The sequence below is a fragment of the Tursiops truncatus genome, chromosome 8 (assembly GCF_011762595.2).
Source record: "Tursiops truncatus isolate mTurTru1 chromosome 8, mTurTru1.mat.Y, whole genome shotgun sequence".
Taxonomy (NCBI): Eukaryota; Metazoa; Chordata; class Mammalia; order Artiodactyla; family Delphinidae; genus Tursiops; species Tursiops truncatus.
In genome coordinates this window covers 104694679-104717874 of record NC_047041.1, presented here as the reverse complement: position 1 = coordinate 104717874, position 23196 = coordinate 104694679, and the positions used below count along the sequence as shown (strand labels likewise).

General features: G+C 58.8%; 1 protein-coding gene across 1 annotated transcript; it reads left to right on the top strand.

Annotated features, from left to right (window-relative positions):
• Nucleotides 1–14529: 14529 nt before the first annotated feature.
• FGF3 (fibroblast growth factor 3) lies at nt 14530–22309 on the top strand. Its single transcript, XM_033861689.2, has 3 exons — nt 14530–14749; nt 17018–17121; nt 21527–22309. The coding sequence occupies exons 1-3, from the start codon at nt 14530–14532 to the stop codon at nt 21845–21847; spliced, it is 645 nt and encodes a 214-aa protein (XP_033717580.1). The 3' UTR covers nt 21848–22309.
• Nucleotides 22310–23196: the final 887 nt, after the last annotated feature.

The window sequence follows — 23196 nt, the reverse complement described above, 5'->3', positions numbered from 1 at the left end:
CACGTGGGGTCTGGTTACATCCGGATGTCCTAGCATCCCAGAGAAAGGCCATTTTTCTTTCAGGTGATGCGTTCTGAGATCAAAGCCCAGCAGAGATGGGACTCCTGTCCCTGTGTCCCGAGCCCGGGATAATGGGCCCCCTTCCTCTCACTCCAGGCACCTGAATGAGCCTGGAGAATCCGAAAGGAATTTTCTTTAAAGTGACACTTTAAAGAAACCCACTCATGGGGAAACGAGCTATTTTTGTTGTAAAGACAATAGGGTGGGATCAACATGGTAGGAAAAAAGGTCCCTCCTCACCCCCATTCCTCCACGCTAATCACTCTTGTGTCCTGTGTTTTATGTCTGCCCCCTGCCAGGACCAGGCCCCAGGTAATACATGGCTATCACGTTTTCCATATAAAAGGATGTCTATATTTTTTCTCCTGTTTGCAAACAAAATACACATACAATACTGGATGCTGCTTTTTCACTTAATATTTTATCACGAGCTTTTCCCCACCCAGCACATAATCACCGTAATTATCCTTCAAGGTGTCCTGAGTTAGGCAGGAGCACCTGGTGGTTCAGACAAATTCCAAAGCCCGGGTCCCTGCCTATGAATCCTGGCTCTGACCTTAGGCCGCTGAGCACCTACAGGCAAGTTGCTTGACCTCTCTGTGCCTCTGTTTTCTCCTCTCTGAGAAGATCCACTAGGGTCGTTATGCGGCTTAAAGGAGTTAATATTTATAAAATGCTTCAAAGAGCACGTTGTCTATAGCAAGTACTATATCAGTGTCTGGCAAATAGATTTGCTGTTTTTGTCAAACTCTGGGTGTGACCACCCCCTGCGGGCTACAAATTACATCCAGAAGAATAGCATTGCCTGCTTGGCTTTCTCTTTCTCGTTGATGGTTACTAAACGGGGAGCAGTGTGTGGGTTTGGCTCCTGGATTCAAAACTCAGCTCATCCACTCCCCCCGTGTGCTCTTGAGGAAACTGGTTACCTTCTGTGCCTCAGTTTCCTCACCTGTGAAATGGAGCCAGTTGTCTCTACCTTGCCTGTTGCACAGAACTCAGGTTCCAGGCAAAGAGGGGTGTGGGGTGAAAGGGAAGACATGCCCAAAGGTGGAACTCTTTGGGGAAAATAAAATGAGAGAGATTTGGAGTGTAGGAGGGACCCGCGATGCTTACTGAGTGGTTAGTTAGGGTCCGAAGCTAGCCAGCATGAAGCGAGCAGAGGCCGCTTCCTGACCTTCCCAGGCTCAGTAGGGGGCCCCCAGCTCGTGCCCAAAGGGCCTGAAGGTGTTGCTGTCACTCACTTTTGTCACCCACCTTCTCCCTGGTGGTAGGTGTCTCCTGGCCCTCCCCACCCACCCCTGCCTCCACTAGGAAAGGAATGTGTCCTCTTCAAACTGCATCCTCAGCTCATGGCCTGGCGCGAAGCAGGAATTCAAAATGCTGTTGAATGGTTGAATGAATGAATGAATGAATGAGAGAATGAATGAATGAATGAATGAGAGAATGACAAAATGTTTATAGAGGAGTTCTCAGACTGTATTTGATCTCACAGATGGTCTAAGACAGCAATTTCCATAGCTGGTGGATGTCAGATTTGCCTTGTTGGAAAGTTAGAAGCAACTGAAGCCTGGGCGGGGCTTATGGTGAAGATGGCCATGTCTCCTTAGTGCTCATGACACGTGCCGAGTGGCTGTCAGAGGTCTCCAGGTAGGTATGTGTCCTCCAGGTGGATGTCAGTGGCCTCGAGGTCTGATCTGTCTGATTTCCATCAGTCACAGATGAGGCACCAGTGGTTTGAACGAATACTCCCAAGCCCACCTTGATGGGTGGCACCGTGCAGTCATCCCAGCGGGAGATGCACAGAGACACAGATGCTGACGGACGGGCTCGCGACGAACTTCTTTTGGGAGGGAATTAAGGCCCGATGTTTTAAGAATACTTTTACAAGAGGTTCCTTCCTGGGTTATCTTCCAAAATGACCTTGCACCATCAGGGCTCCCAGGGGCAGGTCCCCAGAGCTGGTACTGCCTCTGGCTCCTGGGGCTTTCCTGTCCTTTCCCCATCCCAGGGCCAGTGATGGGGTTACGTTGCAGGACAGAGAGCTGGGAAGAAGGTTCTGGACCAATTGCTGGCCCTGCCACCTCTAGCAGTGTGACTGCAGGGCTTAAGCCGGTGAAGATTGCAAAAAATATTTACGTCCAATTGCACTCCTGGCACTGCACACAGGGGCTGTAATTACACTCACTGTTAGGACTATCACTGCTATTTCCTTTGGAATTGAGCCAGCCTGATCTGAACCGGGCCGCTCCTACGAGCCTCCCTATGGGTCTTGCCCACCGATTTTCAGAGTCTAGCTTGAAAGAAATGGCTGAAAAGCCTGCTGTCTCCACACCAGGTGGGAGTTGGGGCCCTACCTCTCACAATATACTATGTGTGGGTTGTTAGTGGGTGCTAGAGGGGGCGCTCGAGAGAGGAGGGTGTCTTTGCTTTGCTTCAGAAAGATATTGCTCCAAAGAAGTCATCCGGATGGCCAACGGGCACATGAAAAGATGCTCAACATCGTTAATTATCAGAGAAATGCAAATCAAAACTACAGTGAGGCATTACCTCATTCCACTCAGAATGACCATCATCAGGGCTTCCCTGGTGGCGCAGTGGTTGAGAGTCCGTCTGCCGATGCCGGGGACACGGGTTCGTGCCCCGGTCCAGGAAGATCCCACATGCCGCGGAGCGGCTGGGCCCGTGAGCCATGGCCGCTAAGCCTGTGCGTCCGGAGCCTGTGCTCCACAACAGGAGAGGCCACAACAGTGAGAGGCCCGCGTACCGCAAAAAACAAAAAACAAACAAACAAACAAAAGTGTACAAATAATAAATGCTGGAGAAGGTGCAGAGAAAAGGGAGCCCTCCTACACTGCTGGTGGGAATGTAAGTTAGTGCAGCCACTATGGGGCACAGTATGGAGGTTCCTTAAAAAACCAAAACTAGGGTTGCCATGTGATCCTGCAATCCCACCTGGGCATATATCTAGAGAAAACTCTAAATTGAAAAGATACATGCACCCCAGTGTTCATAGCAGCACTATTCACAAGAGCCAAGACATGGAAGCAACCGAAATGCCCATCAACAGATGAATGGATAAAGACGATGTGGTACCTATATACAATGGAACACTACTCAGCCATGAAAAAGAATGAAATAGTGCCATTTTCAGCAACATGGATGGACCTAGAGATGATCATATTAAGTGAAGTAAGCCAGACAGAGAAAGACAAATATCATATGATACTGCTTATATGTGAAATCAAAAAAAAAAAAAGATAGAAATGAACTTATTTACAAAACAAATAGACCCGTAGGCATAGAAAACAAACTTACGGTTACCAAAAGGGAAAGGGGGGAGGGATAAATTAGGAGTTTGGTATTAACAGATACACATTACTGTATATAAAAGAGAAAACCAACAAGGACCTACTGTACAGCACAGGGAACTCTACTCAATATTCTATAATAGCCTATAAGGGAAAAGAATCTGAAAAAGAATAACTGAATCACTGTGCTGTACACCTGAAACTAACACAACATTGTAAATAAACTATACTTCAATAAAAAAAAAAGAAAAAATAGGTGTGGCCCGTCACAAAAGACCACCTATTGTTATGTGACATTTCCAGAATGGGCTTGTTTATGCAAACAGAAATTAGGTGAGTACTGGCCAGCGGCTGGGGGTTGGGAGAAAAGCGAGCAATTCTTACGGGTGAAGGGTTTCTGAGGGGTGAGTAACGTGTTCTAAAGTTGATAGTGGTGATGGCTGGGCGTCTGAATACTCTAAAACCCGCTGAACCCACTAAAACACCTTAAGAGGGTGAACTGTGTGACATGTGAGTTATATCTCAATAAATCTCTATAAAAACAAATAGCTTTGTGAGTTGGCACTGTGGAAAGAGCCCAGGTACCAGCCTGCGGCAAAGTCCCATGGCAGCCTCAGCAGGGCTGGGACAGTGGGTACCCCGGCCAGGTTGTCCCCGGGTGAAGGCACCCAGGACCCTGGCTCTCTCTTTGCTGTGGAGTCAAGTTGTCAAAATGTGGCCTCATCTAGGTACAAGAAAGACTCTGCTTAAAAGCTCATCAGGACTTCCCTGGTGGCGCAGTGGTTAAGAATCTGCCTGCCAAGGCAGGGGACACGGTTTCGAGTCCTGGTCTGGGAAGATCCCACGTGCCGCAGAGCAACTAAGCCTGTGCGCCACAACTACTGAGCCTGCGCTCTGGAGCCCGCGAGCTACTGAGCCCACGTGCCACAGCTACTGAGGCCCGTGCGCCTAGAGCCCATGCTCCGCGGCAAGAGAAGCCACGGCAATGAGAAGCCCATGCACCGCAATGAAGAGTAGCCCCAGCTCGCCGCAGCTAGAGAAAGCCCGCGCGCAGCAATGAAGACCCAAGTCAGCCAAAAATAAAATGTAAAAAAGCTCATCACTGGTGATTTATAAGGGAGGCTGCAGCAGCCGTGTGGGGAACACAGAGCCTGGGAGGGGTGCCCGCCATGGGGCAAAGCGCTTGTCTTCCACCTTTACCAGGAGCTCTGTTTTAGGGGCCTACGCTCCCCAAATTCCCGTGATCCCACATTCGTAGCCGGGCCGGGGGGCAGTGGGAAGGGGCCTAGGGCTCTGGCATCTTTACTGGTCCAGGTGTGACTGGGTCAAAGCCTCCACCCCATGCCATGGCCCGGCGCCCTGGAGATGGCATTGGTGGGACCCCGCAGGTCAGGGAGGGTCAGGTAAGAGGGTGCAGGGCATGGGGTGGGGGCAATGGCTGCCAGTTTGCAGGCAGGTGAGATCAGAAGCCGCAGGAACGAGAGGGGCCGAGGTGATTGTCCAGCAAAGGCAGGGCGCTCTGGGGAGCGGTGCAGCCCAGCCTGGCCTCGGGCCCACACTCCAAAGGATCCCCCGCCCTGGGAACAGGTGCCTGTACAGGGCCGAGGTCGGGGTTTGACTTGGATTCTGGTGCCCGCTGTTCACTCAGAACAGGAGCAACAAAGAGCAGGCTGAGGGCCTTCTGGGTTGCAGGCCCTGAGCCGCGGGGAGAGGCTCCTTCGTCAGGATGAAATTGGCATCGTGGCTCTGAGACACGTCCCCAGGAGAGACACCCACACCTCTCAACCACCCGGTGACGAGGCTGGCCCAGGGACAGCGACCCCGCGCCGTCCTCCAGCCTAATGACAGCGCCAAGAATTCAGCCCATTGTCCCGTAATCTGTGGCTAAAAGGATTTAAAATTCAAGAGAGAGAACTGCGGAGGCCAATTAGCTACATTGTACATAGCCGGCCGTGGACGCATCTATTGGGCCCCAAGGCCCCTCTCAAGTCAAGTGGGGTCTCGGCTTAAATGCCGCCGTCCGTCAGTCCCCGAGTTGGAGGTACTTTCATCGCCCTGTGTCAGGGTTTTGCGTGTGAATTGGGAGAGTGGGTCTAGGGCCTGGGGTCTCCAAGGAGCCCTGCCCAGGTCTACACTGTCGTTCATTACTTACAGTGCGGAGGTGGGTGGCGGGAAGGTTCCTGCGTGTGCTGAGACATTAACCCAGAATAACCTGCAAGGGGACCCTTGGTGGGTCTGATTTTCCGCTCGCGGGTCCGGCTGATGAGTGGAAGAGAGCAAGGCTGTGGAGTCTGAATCCAGCCCCGCCGTGCACACGCACCGAGCTCCTGCTGCCTGGGCTCCCACCAGAGGCAGCATCCTTCCTGGGCAGAGCTGCTGTCAGAGGAAAATGCGCGTGTACAGGGCACAGGGCGGGACCCCGCTGCCCCCCGTCCGCTTCCTTCCTTCTCGTCTCTGCAGGCGTTAATCCTGATCCCTCACTGTCCCCTCTGCCCCGAGCCAAATGGCCTCGGCTAAGCGTGTCTCGAGCACCAACTGCCTTACGAATCACCAAAGCAATACCCGCTCACAGTAAAAATCAAAACGACAGTGAAATCAACACCAAAGGGTGGGGCTTCCCTGGTGGCGCAGTGGTTGAGAGTCCGCCTGCCGATGCAGGGGACGCGGGTCCGTGCCCCGGTCCGGGAAGGTCCCACATGCCGCGGAGCGGCTGGGCCCGTGAGCCATGGCCGCTGAGCCTGCGCGTCCGGAGCCTGTGCTCCGCAACGGGAGAGGCCACAGCAGTGAGAGGCCCGCGTACCGCAAAAAAAAAACACCAAAGGGTGATAGTGAACCGTCCTCTTCCCACTCATCCCTTCCTGCATCCTCCTTCCCAGAGGTAACTAACCGCTCCTACAGTTTCCCGTATCTTTCAGAAACATTCTGCGTATCCACGAGTGTGAGCAAATACTAATAACGCAGTAAGCACAGGTCCGGTACCCAGGCATGCCAGACACTGCCCCGAGTGCTTTGCCTGTGCTAACTCATCTCAGCCTCACGGTAATCATCCCATTTTGCAGATGAGGAAACTGAGGCTTGGAGAGGTTCACTTGCCCAAACCCGCACAGGTAGTAAGTGGCAGAATTTGGATTTGAACCCAGCAAGTCACAAATGGGATTGCAGTCCCCACGCTGTGATGCTACTGTGTGGTTCCCGTACAGGCCATCCCAAGAGCCTTCCGTCCAGGGAGCTCTCTGTCACGGCGACGACTGCACGCCACAGTCTCCACGTGGGGGTGGTTTGCATTGTATCTGGGTTGATATCCTGGTGAATGAGGCTGCAGTGGGCGTTCCTAGGCATATTTCTTTATGGACTTTGTGAGATGACGTGCTACCTGTGGGATTCCTAGAGCCAGGGGCGTTCCAGTGACCATCGTCACAGATCCTGCCCGATGTCCTTCCTGGAGGTGGCCCTGGCTTGCACGCCTTCCAGCTCTGCAGGACACGCCTGAGTGCAACTCTTTTCTTTGCAGCTACCAGGACAGTTCTGTCTGCTGGACGGACTCCTTCCCATTTGAAAACTGCCTCAGAATCAGCTCCACGCCTCTTATGACGGGTCATTTTCTAGTCTACAAATTTTCTGGAGTTTTGCCAGACCCGATGTTCCAGAAAACCCCCTCTATCCCTATTGGAAGCAGTGACTCCAAATGGGCCGCCCACCCTGCCAGGCGGTGAGATGAGATGATGCTGTTTTGTTCCCGCCCGCCCGCCGTAAGTGCCAGTACCGTCAGGACCCGTATTTCCAACTTCTTTTCTGCACTTTGCACTCAAGTGACCAGTGTTATCAGGTCAAAGGCTGCTACGGGGATTTCATTCATTCATTCATGTATTCATTCATCATCTCCAGGGGGATTGATTCAGGCCAAGCCCCAGGTGGAGACACTGAGGAAGTAGAGAACAGCAGACCAGTCCTGGCCTCCTTAGAACCTCACGGCCCCGTGGGTGAGACGGACTCGGGGAGCAGGAAGGAGGGACTCCTGATCCAGCCAGGGAGTGTGGGGAGGGCGATGCAGGGACACCCCCTCTGAGGAGGGACTCTCTGAGCTGGACCGCCAAGAACAGGAAGAATGTAGGCAAACCAACAATGGGAACAGAGAGGGGATTGGGTGCTGTAGGTGGTGTGAACAGCCAGGGCAGAGATCCCAAGGTCCGGCAGAACCCCTGCTCCCAGGGGGGTGCCGGGAGCAGTGACTAGTCAAGGCCAATGGGCAGGGGCTGGACCATGCCTGAGGTCAGGGTCCTAACCCTGCAGATGAGGGGTTACAGCACTGGCTATGCGTGGCAGGCCCAGCGGGCTTGCAGGCAACACCGGCTGCTGGCCAGGATGGAGATGCCAGGGGACCCCTGGGGCTCTGTCTTGCTCACCCAGTAGGGAGAGGGGAGGTGAGTGTCCTTCCCCGGCCTCCTGAAGCTGGGAAATAAGGAACATTTCCTAACAACAAAAGTAAGCGTGCGCCCAACCAGCCCCTTCCTGACCTGACTCCCTCACACCTTTGCCTGGTGCAGGATTTGGGCCCACAGTGATGAGAGACTAGCATTCAGAACCCACCGGTCCACTGATGCCATCTGGCAGCCTGTCCCCTGGCAGGCAGTCTGCTGGTGGGGGCTGGCCAGCCAGTGAAGGTCCAGAGCACAGCCCCTTCTCTCTGCAGGCTTGGGGTCAGACAGCCGTGCCCAGAGGTCCTGTGGGAAGTGAAGGCACACACAGGTAGCACGCCAGTCCCTGGGGGCAGGGCCAGGGCACTCCTCCCTGCCAGCGCCCTGAGAGCACCTTTCACGCCACGGCCTCCACTGGCCAGCGCCCCACAGCTCCTGGTGGCCGTCTCCACCATCCTGGCCATGGGACACAGGGTGGCACTAGGACAGAGACAGACAGGGCCTGCCTGCCCTCCCAGCCGGGAGACGCGGGCCTCGGGGTCAGGATGGCACGTGGGAGGAGAGGGAGACTCACCGTGCCTGGGGAGCTGGGAGCTTCCAAGTGCCGTGCACTGGTCTTGCAGGAGTTTCTAGAAGGAAAAGGCTAATGGGCGCCCCGGGTGGCGGAGGGACCAGCATGTGTAAAGACCCTGGTGAGGGTGGGGCAGGGGTGATCTTGTGGGAGTGGGTTTGCTTCCATAGCTCTTACCAAGCTTTGCCAGGCCATGATGGTGGTGGTGGGCGGCAGGTAGAAATCACAGGCCAAGCCCCTGTCTCCACCTCTCCCCATCCACAGGCCTGGGGGCACACCTCATGGCTGGCACTCCTCATGGGCTACTGTGTACCCTCAAATTCGTGTGTTAATGACCCTCAAAGTCATTAACCCCTACTACTTCAAAATGTGGCTGTATTTGGAGATATGATCTTTAAAGATGTAATTAAGGTAAAACGAGGTCACTAGGTTGGGGCCCTAATCCCATAGGACTGGTGTCCTTATAAGAAGAGGAGGTCAGGACATGGACGCACAGAGGGATGACCCCGTGAGGACACAGAGAGAAGACGGCCGTCTACACGCCAAGGAGAGAGGCCTCAGGAGGGACCATCCCTGCACACACCTGGATCTCAGATTCCAGCCTTAGGACTGGAGACAGGGACTGTCTGTGTGTGAGCCCCCCGGGCTGCGGGACCTGTTATGATGGCCCGAGGTAACTGATATGGCCCTTGCTGCATGGTTATCACCCTGCCCTTTACCCTGAGTCACCTTTCAAGGTGAGCTGCAGAGGCACTGGTCCCTGCTGGTCGCCATGGGTGAGTTGATGGCTTGCAGTGGGCACTGATCTGAACGTTCCTTCACTGAACCCTCACAGCCAGTGTGTGCAGGGGGAGGGACGGTCACTCCTGTTACAGAGGGGGAGACTGGGGCATGCAGAGGTCTGGCCAGGCACCGGAGGGCATGGCCACAGGCCACGTCTCCAGAGGCCATGCTCCTGGTTGTTCCAGCTGCCCTGTGTGCGGCCCCATGCCAGGCACTGAGGGGGCACAGGGGCCGGAGGCTGCCCTCGGTCTGGTGCGGGCAGGGGCGGGGGCAGCTCACGGTGTGTCTCCCCTCCAGCCCTCAATCCTGAAACAATTCCTCTCCCTCCTCCTTTCAGACTCAGCTTGGAGCTTCAAAATAGCCAGGAAACAAGCCAAAGGTCCATTGACAGAAGAACGGATGAACGAAGTGTGGTCCATGCATACAAGCGACTAGAACTCAGCCATGCAAAGGATGCAGGCACGGACACGCGCTACCACGTGGACGAACGTCGAAACATTACGCCAGGTGAAAGAAAGCAGACACACAGAGACAGATAACGTCCCAGTCCATTCTATAAAGTGTCCAGAACAGGGAGACCCATGGAGACAGAGAGTAGACGCGTGTTGCTTAAGGCGGATCAGGGAGGGAGGAATAGGTAAATGACAGCTGAAAGTTGAGGGCTTCTTTTGGGGTGATGAAAAGATTCCAAAGCCGACCTGGTGATGACTGCACAGCAACAATGTATTAAAAGTCATTGAATTGTACACTTTAAAGGGGTGAATCGTAGGGTATGTGGATTTATATCTCAGTAAAGCTCTTTAAAATTAAAAACATAAAAATAATTTTTTTAAAAGACTCAGCTTGGGTGGTCGTAGCCCCTAGGCCCCCAGACTTCACGTTACCCTCCTGGGGTCTCCTTCCGCCCCGCTGGTGAGCCGCTGTGCCCTTGGGGTGCTCCTGACCCATGACCCGGTACTGGAACTGACCTCCGCCAAGGTGCTGCCGGCATATAGGAAAGCGGCAGGTCCCCTCCTCCCTGTGCCCAGCAGCCCTCACTCTCCCTGGGTACAAGCAGTGTTCAAGGCCCCTTGGGTGCCAGCAGAGTCACCACCCCTGCAGCCCAGTGGTCCTGGGACATTTGGCAAGAAGGGGGCCCCCAGCCAGGTGCATCCAGGAGGACCCTCAAGAGGGAGCTGTGGATGCACCCCCAGCCAGGTGCATCCAGGAGGACCCTCAAGAGGGAGCTGTGCCCCCCAGTTGGGGGTTTCTGCCTGGCGCTGGGACCAGGCTCTGCCCTTAGGAGTGGGGCGGCCTTGGCTGGGGGGGGGGGCAGCCAAATGGCCTACCCAGAGGCAGTGTCTATTGGCAAAAACTGGCCCCGGTTGGGCTTGGAGAGTCTGCCCTCAAGGACCATATCCGTTGCTCCTTGGCTTCTGACTTTGCTGGAAGCAAAGACGGGGCCTGAGAATAAAGATTCCCCTGCTCATCCCTGGACCCTGCAGCCTACCGGGGGGTCAAATGGCCAGGTGCCCACACTGAGGCAGGTGGAGGTTCCTGTCACGTCACCTCACCTCCCAGCTGTGTGACCTCAGGCAAGTCTCTTCATGTCTCTGAGCCTCCGTTTCTCACCTCTAAGGTGGGGCTGAACAGGGCTATCGGTCGGGTTTCAGGGCCCGCTGGCTCTGAGCAGGTCCAGTGCAGGCCAGGCCTCTCTCCCCCGCTCTTGGGGAGGGGGGGTAATTAGAGTGAGTTTGGGGCCTGAAGCCAGCGCCATATCTGATAGTCACCCCGGTGGGCAGGCTGGGACCACGTCACAGAACACCATCCTTTGTCCCCTCCCCTCCCCTGCTCCCTCTCCAGGGGAAGGGCTGGAGGTGTCAGCTTGGACCTAAGTGGGGTCACAGGGGGTCATCCAGGTACGAGATAGGGTTGGGAGGGGATCTGGGGTTGAGGACACCCAGAGCAGAAGTCCCAGAGCAGTGGTGAGGCTGACAGGGGCCAAGCCTGAGGGTGTCCAGGCTGGGGTCTGGACGAGACCAATTAGTCAAATGGATGCAGAGACCATTTGGAAGCAATTAACAGGATGGCTATTACCGCATTACCCCCCAAGCTGGTTCCGTAGTGAAGGGGAGGTCGCCGCGGTGGGGACGTGTGAGCGCACCACCCAGCCCAGCACGACTCAGCGAAAGACATCTCTGCCCGGCCCGGAAGATTCCATGAAATCAGGCACCCTTCCCTCAGCTGGGCCCCAGTGTCCGAGAGCCTGGCAGCCCAGCGACATCCAGAGTCAGATCCCAGTGTGTGCGAGTGTCCGGGGGGCAGGAAAGACGGGGCCGGGAGATTCTGATGAAGAGGAACCTCAGCGGGTGGGGTAGCAGAGGCACGGGGCCAGGAGGGAGAGGCCGCAGGTAGTGGGCTGGGGGTGCAGGCAGGTGGGCGAGTGCCCCCCAACGCTAGCGGAGGATGGGGCCGCCGCAGGGCCTGGTGCGGGGCAAGGCGGGGTGCGGCGCAGATGGCAGCTTTGAGTTTTAGGCACTACCTATGCCTTCAGCCTGGAGGCTACGGCCAGGGCCCGGGGAACTCAGCTGCCTTGGAGAAATCCCCCTAAGCCGTGGTGAGCCGGGCCCACTGGAAGGGACCTGGGGAAGGGGGGCCAGCTGTCCAGGCATGTCTGTTCACAGTGCCCTGTTTCACTCTTGGAGACATCTCGGTTTGCAGAATGAACTGTGGCTCCCCATTGATGGGGCCAGGTCTGCACTGACGCGGCAGCAGGACCCTCGCAAGGACACTTCTACTGAGTTTCTCTCGCTATATTTGAGGCACTGTTTTTATTGGCCTCGCTACGTGGTATGTGGTATCTTAGTTCCCCGACCAGGGATCGAACCCGTGCCCCCGGCAATGGAAGCGCGGAGTCTTAACCACTGCACCGCCAGGGAAGTCCCTATCTGAGGCATTTTATATACGAGAAGGCAGCATCTCAGAGGGGTGATGCCGAATGGCCAGGGTCACAGGGCTAGAAAGCAGCCAAGCCATTCACTCATTCACTCACTCATTCATTCATTCATTCATTCTAGGAATCGGTTCTGAGAGGCTTCCGTGAGCCAGGCACAGTCTAGGAGCTGAGGGTACAACAATGAACAAACCCAGCAGAACCTCCTGCCCTCCTGACCTCTCACCACCCTTGGACCCCTGCTCTGTGGAGCCCCCTCCCCCCACCAGTTCTAGGGTGCAGGCAGACTGGGGTGGGTGCAGGGTGACCCACCATGAGAAGGTTTGAAACTGGTCCCAGGGCACTGTTGGGGCCCCAGGCATGCGGCAGGAGGGAGGCTGCAAACCCAGAGCTTCCCAAGTTGGAGTTTTCTGGCTCCTCCCATCTTCTGGAGGTACCTGACCCCCAGAAGCAGAGCAAATGGCGTTCAGGGCACCTACAGCCTTCACTGTGTCTCTCCTGTGTTCTCATTGGAAGTTCAAGTGACCAGCGGCCCCAGGCCAGCCCTGTGGGTACAGCTCCAATGGGCTCCCCTTAGCTCCTACCTCGGGGGCTGCCTGGGGGCTGTCCTCCATCCCTTGTGAAACAGACTCCACCATTAAGGGGCTCTAGCAATCAGTGGCCTGGTCTTTAAGTCTAAAGACAGACCCTAGCCAGAAGCCACCTTCTCTGGGACTGGGGTACCGAGTGATGTCCCGCGGCCACTCAGGCACTGACTGTACTGGGGAGGACTCACTGGGGACATGCTGCCCTATCTGTGTTAGGCCAGGGTGGTGAGACATATCCCAATGGGCCCTGCTACCTCCTGCCGCTCAAGAGAGTCCCTGGTGCACCCCCCACATGCCCCTGCCCTGGGAAGGACCAAGGCGCCAAATCCTGATGTACGTAGAGGGGATGGGAGACGCCAGCCCACCTGGCTCACCCCTGAGCTCCTGGACCGGGAGCCAATGCTGTAGCCTAGACTACTGCACCCTACAGCCCCGCCCACCCCAACCCCCCCACCCCACACACCCCCACACCCCCACGCCCCCACCCCACCCCCCGACCTCGCAAGTGCCCTTGCTTGAGCATGGGTGTCAGTATCAGGCTGGCTGCTGGCCAGGGGGCTGCTGGGGCACAGAGGCTGCGGGAACAAGAGAGGGAGTGGGGATGTGGCTTTTCCCAACACTCCATGCTCAGCCCCCTTTCACTGGGGTCCCTAGGGGAGGGGCCCCCACGCAGTCTCCAGGGGCATCGACACTGCTACTTGGAACCCACCAGGCCGGGATATCCATCCACCTTTGCCACTTTCCTCCCATCTCCCTTCTCTGTGGCCACCGGGCTTCCCATGTTTTTCTCTGGGCATCACTCCCCTGCTCTCTTGGTCTCCATCTCTGTTTCTCAGTCTCTCTTTCCTTTCTGTCATATTCTCTCCCATTCTCTGAGATCTTTCTCCCTGTCTTTCTGTGTCTGTCTCTCTTGCTTTAGGGCTCTCTGACTCTGTGCCCCTTTCTCTGGCTCTCCTGTCCCCCTCCTACCTCCCCAGCCCGCTTTCTGGCCGGCCTGCTGTTGGGACAGGACCCTCCAAGCGCAAACCTCACCCTTCCCGATCTGCCCGGTTGGGATGCGCGACGGGATACGGCACCTCCCGACCGGTCCCGCCAAGCCTCGGGCCGCCGAGAACAGCGTCCTGGCTCCAACGGGGACCGCTGGGCGCAGTCAGAACCTTGGGGTCCCCCACGCGCGCCCGCGCCCGGGGCCCTCCCCTCCGCCGTGCTCTTCAGCCCCCTTCATTATGCGCCGCCTTTAATGGGCGTTTGTCAGCGCGACTTCCCCGCAAGTTGTTTTCGCGGACATCAGTCACCGGCGGCGTTCCCATTGTGCCCTGGGATTGATGGGGGGCGGGAGGGGGTGACAGGGCCTGGGGCGGCCGCCTCGAGGCCTCGGTCTATAATTTTCGGAGGCATAATTGGTCTGAGGGAGGGGGCGGGGGAGGGGCGGGGAAGGGACCTTTCAGAGCCGGGAGGGCGCACGGCGGCGCGGGCCGCGCGGCGGAGCGGAGCCGCGGCTCGACGGCTGGCCGCGGGGGTCGAGTGTGCTCTGGCGGCGCCCGGCCCGAACCCCGCGCCCCGCCGGGCTCCCCAGCCGCCCGGCCTCCCGCCCCTCCCGCGCCTCCGCCTGGGGACCACGTCGGCCTTTTGTTGCCCAACCGTCTTTTCTTTCAGCTCTTTGCGCAACAACGGAAATTTCACCCGATCCTGGGTGAAAATTAAAGGATCTCTCTTTCTCTCTCCCACCCGCCCCCGCCCCTCCTCTTCGCTCCCCTCCCCCCACCCCGCGGAGCCGGCTCCGAGCGCCTCGCCGCGGCTCCGCCGCCGTCCCTTCCATGGGCGCCGCGCTCTGCTGCAGCCGCCGCCGCCGCGGGGCGGGCGCGATGCCGCGATGGGCCTGATCTGGCTTCTGCTGCTCGGCCTGCTGGAGCCCGGCTGGCCGGCCGCGGGCCCCGGGGGGCGGCTGCGGCGCGATGCGGGCGGCCGCGGCGGGGTCTACGAACACCTCGGCGGGGCGCCCCGGCGCCGCAAGCTCTACTGCGCCACCAAGTACCACCTCCAGCTTCACCCGAGCGGCCGCGTCAACGGCAGCCTAGAGAACAGCGCCTACAGTGAGTGTGCGGCCCCGCGGCGCCGCGCGGGGCATCCCCGGGGAGGATCGCAGGAGGGGTTGGTGCGCGAAGGGTGCCCAGGGACGCAGACCAGCCCTGCTGCCAGAGGGAGACCGCCGGGGTCCCCTGGCCTCCCTCAGCGTCCGGGAGAAGAGCGAGAGTGGAGCTGGGGTGGGGCGCGAGACACGTCTGAAGGGGGCTCGGGGCGGTGGCTGCCCGCTGTCGGGCCGGCTGGCCTGGCCCAGCCTGCCCCCAACCCCGCCCGTTCGTCCGAGGGGGTGCGAGGTAGGCCGCCCGGGGGCTCCCTGCTCGGCTGGGTTCGGAGGTCCTGCCAAGTTTGACCCTTTGGAGTTTTTCGGAGAAAAGGCCCTGGACAAGGCATTTCTCATCCTCTTTATTTAATTTTGACGATTTCTCTTCCTGCTGCCCGCCCCGGGGCGCCCCATCATCCCCTCCGCCCTCGCGGCCGCCCCGCGCCGCCTGTGCGCGGAGGACACTCGCGCGGACATAGCGGGGCTCTGGGGAGGCGGCCGCACGGATAGAGAATCGTGTCCCCAGACCGGAATCCCCAGCCTTCCCGCCTCTACCTTTGGCCGCAGAGAGACAGGCCGGGTGCGCGCCCGGTGGGGGGCCGCGGGTTGCGGCTTAGGAGCACGCAGGGGCGTCTGCCTGGGTCTGGGGGCGCAGATACACTTTCATGGCGCCCAGCAGCCAGGACCCGCGCCCGGACTGCGCTGGAGCCGAAGTCGCGCGAGGCTCCAAGGTTTGGTTCCTTCGGCCGGGGGACCCGGGCTCATGCTGAGCCCTCCTTGCAGGAGCGCGAGGCCAGGGTGACTCGAAGCAGCGCCGCTCGCTGGGGAGCTGGAGGCCCGAGGCAGGAACTCAGTGGGGAGCGTGGGAGTGTGGCCAGGGTCTCGGGGGTCCTCCACTGCGACCCGCGCTCTGCTCCCTCCCCGGGCGCAGGAAGTGGTGCGGTGGATTCAAGGCGGCGGCCGGAAAACTCTACTTCCTCCAGGAAAGCCGCAGTCGTGCGAGGGCGTCTTCGGCAGACGCCTCCGGAGCCGCGCGGTGGGAGCCAAAGGTTGCCAGGATGTCCCCGCGCTCAGGACGGGGTTACGGGAGCGCCTGCGCTCGCCTAGTAGCGATACCTCGTTTCTCTCCAAATCCAGCCTCCCCCTTGGAGTCGCAGAGCATCCAAATTCTTGAGGCATCCAGGGCGGGCAGCCCATAGGCTGAGGGAGGAGGGCGCGCGCCTGCAGCCGCCCCTGTCCCGCATCCAGATGCGCGCTTCTCTGGTTTTCGGGCCGGCGCCGCGGAATCCGCCCAGCCTGCGTCCGGGGACGCGAGAGGCCAGCATCCTGCACCCCCGTACGCTCCGCACAAGCCTCCGGCGGCCCGCGTCTGGGCCCTAGGATGGCTGACGTGTTCGGGGCCAGACGCACTGGCAGAGATGCGCCCCCTGGAGAGGGCACCGGCTGTTACCCCAGCCGCCCTTCCTCAGAGCCATTCTCGGGGGACAATGGCCCCACCTGGGGCTTCGTTGCAGGCCCCCCGGAAAAAAGTGCTTTCGGGTCCGAAAGGGGGGCGTTGGGGGAGATTTCACCTTTCTTACATTCAGTGGAGAGCGGTGAGCGCAGGTGGCTTCCCTTTGTGAGCTCCGGGGTCTAATCCGGCCTCCTGCCAACATCCTGTAACCTGCATACAGGCCCGAGACAATGATCTCACGCCCACGTACATTGCCAGCGGGTTTGGGTGCCACCCAAAATGCACCAGTGGATCCCATTATCAACTCACCTCAGCAAGGGCCCAGCTCCCTCTCCGGGGCCTCTCCTAGCACCCAGTGCTGCGTGAGCAGGGGAGTCCAGACCCCGCCATCCGCAGCAGGGCTTTGAATCCCAATTCAAACACCTGCGCGGTCTTGGGCAAGTCACACAGTCCCGCGGTCTCAGCTCGCTTGTCTGGCCCATCGTGAAACTAGCTCACCGAGTAGCGGAGAGGCTCCAAGGGGCTCCATGTCCTGCAGAGGGTCAGCATGGAGAAATACTAGTTTGATTATTTCCCTCCCAGGTTTGAATTCTCCTGCACCTCCCACCCAGGCATTTCTCCCTCCCCTGAACTTCCAAAGTCACCCCCTTTGGGCGTGTGCTGCCCTCACCTCCCCCTCCCGGAGCTGGGCTTGGCTTTGGGCAGGGCCATCAGGGGCTCAGCCCTCACCTCTGGGCTCTGTGGGAGGTGGAGGGAGTGATGGGCCTTCCTGACTCTTCCCAGGTATCCTGGAGATAACAGCGGTGGAGGTGGGCGTTGTGGCCATCAAAGGGCTCTTCTCCGGGCGGTACTTGGCCATGAACAAGAAGGGACGGCTCTATGCCTCGGTGAGTCCAATTGTTCATGTGGGGCGGGTGGGCCGTCTCCCTTGAGCATCACATCAGAGGACATAAGGGGACGTGCGCAGTAGAATGCTTTGTCCGGGGACATGCAGGACTGAGCTGGGGCCGGAACCCCGGGTCCCGTGGCCCCTCGGCCAATGGCTGCTTCTGTTAGAGGCAGCTCTTGGCTGGGGGGAGACACGTCCTATGTTCTCCAGTGCTGTCCGGTTAGAAAATGTTCCTCCAGCCATTCTGTGGTCACCTTCAAGGTAGCTGAGAGTAGGGGAGAGATTGTCCCCCAAATTTCTACCAAGATAAATGGACTCTAGCAGGCCTTGGGATGAAGCAGGGATGTGCGTTGGGCCAAAGCTCTTCTGTGGGGCTTCCCTGGTGGCGCCGTGGTTGAGAGTCCGCCTGCCGATGCAGGGGACGCGGGTTCGTGCTCTGGTCTGGGAAGATCCCACATGCCGCGGAGCGGCTGGGCCCGTGAGCCATGGCTGCTGAGCCTGCGTGTCCGGAGCCTGTGCTCCGCAACGGGAGAGACCACAACAGTGAGAGGCCCGCGTACAGCCAAAAAAAAAAAAAGCTCTTCTGTGGGCTCCCCCAGAGCCCTCCTGGGAGTGAGGAGGGGAAGAAGCAGGGCACAGCACAGCCAGGTCTTCCCAAGGGTGGAAAGGCAAGAGCTGTGAGTTCATAAAAGGGAACCAAGAAGAAGGGAGACAGGACCCAGGTCCCTGACACACAGCTTTGGAGCCCAGGCTATGCACCGCCTGCGTCTCTGCAACAGAAAGTGTCCTGTAACTCTGTGGGCATTGGCAGTGTCCCTCCCCCAAGGGCGGGGGATACATGGAGTAAAATACATGTGCTGGGAAATTTGCTGCCTCCAACGTGTCATTACACGCAATCTGGCTGATACTCGCTGAGCAACGAGAGGTTTTGCATCCACACATCACCTAGACGACGCAGCCGAGGACCACCTCCCTGCAGTTACCTTTCTCCATTCAGTCGCGTTTGCAGGGGAAACACACCAGCATTTCCCAGCCCCTCTGAAATCAGGCAAAGCGCGATCAAGAACTGCAGGGGAATATCCTCCTTCAAGCAGATGATTTCATCACAGAGTTTTCACAGCTTTGCTAAGGGAAATGCGGAAGTTGGAATGTACCCATTTGTTTTCTCTGACCCCCGAGGCCCCTTGACAGAAGCTGTGTCTGAGCGGAGGGACCCTTGGATGCCCAGCCTTTTCTGTATGTCCTTCTAGAGTCTGCAAACACCAGTCGTGGTTTATAAGGACATGCCCTTAGCCCGGGGTCTGGTGTGACTTTTCTTGAGGTGGACGGTGGCTCTCCAGACCCCTCCGGCCCTGCGGCCCTGGTGGCAAGTGAGGAGAACTGACTTCCTCTTCCCTGAAATGGCCTCAGACCTCCCACAGTTGCTCCCATCCCTTATGAAGAGGACCCACCTTGCTGGTCTGCAGTGCTCGTGCAGGTCTTACGGACCAGAGAGGGCCTTTGTTCACGCTGGGAAAGCTCACAGAGTGGGGCAGGTAGGGCTGAATCAGGAGGGAAACCTCAGGTCTCTGCCATCTCTTGCATGGAAGACCCAGGCCCAGGACTTTGGGGGACAGAACAAAGCATGCCCTGAGGGATCCCAGTGGGTCAGAATCTCCCTGTGGCTTCTATCCCTGAGAGCTGATAGCAGTGGCTTTGGAGACGGCGAAGAGGTTCTTGGGCCAACCCGGGAGAGCCAGGAGGTCTAGCTGGATGGGGTGGAACTTTGCAGAGCACCTGGCAGGGAAGGCCTCACCGCTTTGCAGATAACCTGGGAAGTGAGGCAGCCTAGGTGCCATCCCTGCCACCTGCGCCCCCGTCCCCATCCTGCCACCACCTTCGCCTGCTCCCACCGCCCTGCCTCTTGGCTGTCTGAGTTCCCCGGTCTTTGCCATGCCCGTGCTTCCCACCCTCCAGGCTAGCTCATGCACTCTGTGAGTCAGTGGCCCTTGCACCCTCACAGCCCCCAATTCCAGCCCTGATCTCCCTTCTGTTATAGATGCCCCCGAAATGTCCTGACAGCAGAGGGCAGAGACCACCCTGGCAGAGGGCAGCACGACCCAACAGACCCCAGCAACTCCCCTGACTCCTCTGCCGTAATTGTTACCCCACCGGCCACTCACTCAAGCCCAAGGTCAGCTAGGAGTCCTGGTGGACACATCCTTCTGTCTCAGTCCCACGTTCAGTCCATCTCCAAGTCCTCGAATATACTTCCTGAATCTCTCTCTTCAATTTCTGCCTCCCTCTGCCTTATTCCTGTGGCCAGTGCCCTTATAACTCAGGCCCTCATCATCTCCCAGCTGGACCGTCACAACAGCCTTGGGACCCAGCTCCTGGGCTCCAGGGTCTCCCTCTTCCAGTCCACACTCCCTCCCTTCCCTCTCCTTCCACCCATCCATCCATCCATCCATCAACATCCATCCATCCCCCCACCCATCTATCAGCATCCATCCACCCATCCATCCATCCACTTATCCTTCCATCCTTCCATCCATCCATCCATCTGGTATTCATTCCTTCATTCCTCACTGTCCTAGGCACTTACCATATGTCATACTCTATGCTAGGTACCTGCTCAGGGATCTTCCTAAAATGAAAATCCACTCATGTGATGGCCTCTGGGAACTCCCCATTACCCACAGATTATCACCCGGATTCCTCAGCTCAGCTCACGGAGGAACCACCCAGGGCACCTTCTGCCCCCACGTCCCACCATCACTGCACAGCTCGTGACCCCACTCCAGGCTCCGGACCCCTTGGCCCTCCAGGGCAAGCACTGCTGCCCGCCGCCCGCTGCCCACGCCTTTGCCTGTACTCTCACTGCCTGCAGTGTCCCGGCTACCAAATGCCCACCAGAAAATGCCCTCCCCTCCAAGTGTCGCCCCACTGGGAAGCTATCTGGCCACTCTGTGCACCGCTGCCTGGTCCCCGCCTCCGCCCTGCCCTGGCGGGTTCTCCTGGACCAGCTCCAGGTGCTGGCGAGGCCGAGCTGGGAAAGCAGCACCCCCGGGGGGCGGAGTCTGACAGCAGCAAATAGAATTTGAGCTGGTGGAGCCCAGGGCTGGGGGGACCCTGGGGGCGGCACGTGTGGAGCAGAGTCTGAGGCGGGACCGCAGGGACGGGACTGGCATTGGGAACTGTTGTCACGGTGAGTCTGTGATGCCTTTTTCCAGGTGATCTTAGACCCCCCGCCCCAACCCAGGAGCCCCTACAAGATGCGAACAAATGCCCGGCCCCCGAGAACCCCTTCCATGGGACCTGAGCCCCTTGCCCTTTGAGGCTCACAGGACTGTACCCCTCTGGTGGCCCCCCAAGTGTCCCAGCAAAGAGCAAGCCCGCCAGGCCCCCTGGGCGATGGGCCTCAGCCCTGGAGGACGTACCTTCTCCAGGACAGAGTGGCCCGGGAGGAGAGTTGGTTCAGCCGCTGAGTTTTTCACGGAAACTCAATGCGGGGGGGTGAAGGGGTGAAGGATAAGATGCTAATGCAGCAGCCTGGCATGGGGGTGGGGCAGGTCTGCCCCGAGCCCACCCACCCCAGAGGGCAGCAGGTGGGCACAGGCCAGGAGGGCATCACACCCCTCTGTGACCTGGGGGCTGGTACCACCCCTGGGCCTCAGTTTCCCCATCTGTAAAGTCTGGAAGTTGGTCTCGGGCAATGGAGTCCGTACTCAGACCCAAGGAGCTCTGGGCATCCACCGAGGGTCTGGAGAGCAGGGAGGAGAGGTTGGAGTTATGGGGGACGTACCACCACCCCGCTTCAACCAGAGCTCTCCAGCCTTATCTCTGGGCTCCCGTGTCGCTGGGAACAGGTGTTCGGTGCTTAACATCTTGCTTCCTGAGGTCTTTTGGGGACCCAAGCTGCCCGATGCGTGGATCTGGCCCCGAACAGCCTGTGACCCCTGAGAATGGGGCTGCAGGCCGCTGGGCCACCTGCATCAGTAGCCGCTCCCCTCCCCCTCTGCAGATGGGCACAGGCCCTGAGGGTCTCCTGCCCCGCGGTCAGTCCCAGGAGCTTTCCCTGCGCCCCCAGCCCTGCCCCTTGGCACAGCGCGGGGAGGGAAGCGGTTTGGGGGATGGCCCGTGGCATGCCCGTCCACCCACAGCTGAGCTGGCGTAAGGCATACCCGCCCCTCCTCTAGCCCCTGACTGGAGAGACCCCACAGCCGCCTGCGGGGACACTGGTGAAAGCTCCTTACATTCTGGGTTTGCACCTTCGTCCCTCCAGACGCCCGCCTCCAAGAGGGTAGGGACCCACCTTCCCCACCCTGCCCCGGGCTGGCACAGACCCCTGCTAAGGGCATCCCTCCCCGCCCACATCCTCGTGGCCTCTGTGCCGCTGACCTTGGCCCCTGCCCGCCCCACAGGAGAGCTACAACGCCGAGTGTGAATTCGTGGAGCGCATCCACGAGCTGGGCTACAACACGTACGCCTCCCGGCTGTACCGCACGGTGCCCGGCGGGCGTGGGGCCCGGCGCCAGCCCAGCGCCGAGAGACTGTGGTATGTGTCTGTAAACGGCAAGGGCCGGCCCCGCAGGGGCTTCAAGACGCGCCGCACGCAGAAGTCCTCGCTGTTCCTGCCTCGGGTGCTGGACCACAAGGACCACGAGATGGTGAGGCTGCTCCAGGGCGCAGCCGGGCTCCGCCGCAGGCAGTCCAGGCCTCTAGGCAGGGCCACCCAGCCCTGACGGCGGCGGCGACAGTGGAGGAGGCTGCGGGTCCGGGGAGGCCGAGCTTAGCCCCAGCCTGGGGAGCGGAGGCTTTGAGCATCCCTGCCCCACGGCTGGGCTCCGAGCTCAGGCCGCCTGGTTGGAGGGTGCGGACCAGCCGACGGACGCCTAGTGTCCACGGTCAGAGTTGACCCAGTGTGTGCAGGAATCTGTCTCTGACTCTCCTCAGCCCGCCCCTGGGTGCATCAGAGCTGACTGCTGTTTCCAGGGCCAACAGAACACGTTCTCAACCCTTCCTGCTTCTCTCAAACAAGGGTCACGTGGGAGCTAGGGGCCCCGCGTCGTGGCTCGGAGGGGGCCGCTTTAAACCAGGACACCTGTGGGTTTACGTCGGCCAGGAGGACCCCAGCCACCCACGTCCGGCCGACCGAGGCATCTCCCTGCAGGGCAGCCGTGGGACAATGGGGGCGGGGGATGTGTGGGATCAAAACATTAAAGTATTTTATTCTACGTTGTTATTTAACAGATAATGATGCAGCCTGAGGAAACACTTGCAGTTTTGACTTGCACATATTTGCTTATGATGATGGCAGAGTCCATGCCAGATCGATGTTTTCAGATGTAAGGTTGTGTTCTGAGAAACTGGGAGAAAGACGCATTTTAATCCCCTGGGTTGGAAAGGCAGGACTTTTTTGAAACTGATGGATGGTTTGTGTGGATGGAAAGAAGACGCTAACGAGCATGTGTGTGTGTGAATTCCCCTGAGTGCTTGCGTGTGTGTGGGTGCGTTCCTGTGCCTGTGTGTGTGCGTGAGCGTATGCGCCCGTGTGTGTGCGTGAGCGTATGCGCCCGTGTGTGTGCGTGAGTGTGTGCATGTATATGTGTGTTTGTGTGTTCCTGGTTTGCATAGATGTGCACATGTGTGGAGAAAGAGGAAGAGAGAGGTCTACTTTGTGTAGAAATCCCCCAAACTCCCTCTCTCCTGAAGCTGTGTGCTTCTCCGTGGACTTTTTTTTTTTTTTTTTTTGCGGTATGCGGGCCTCTCACTGCTGTGGCCTCTCCCGTTGTGGAGCACAGGCTCCAGACGCGCAGGCTCAGCGGCCACGGCTCACGGGCCCAGGCGCTCCGCGGCACGTGGGATCTTCCCGGACCGGGGCACGAACCCGTGTCCCCTGCATCGGCAGGCGGACTCTCAACCGCTGCGCCACCAGGGAAGCCCCGCGTGGACTATTTTGTGCACTTGGGCTGCAGGCCAGGTATGGCCATCCCCCATCTCCTTGATCCTCGCAACCTACCACCAGGGCCTTGAGCGGTCCTGCCTTTGCCTAAGAAGTCGAGGCTCAGAGAGGGGATGCGGTTTGCTGGAG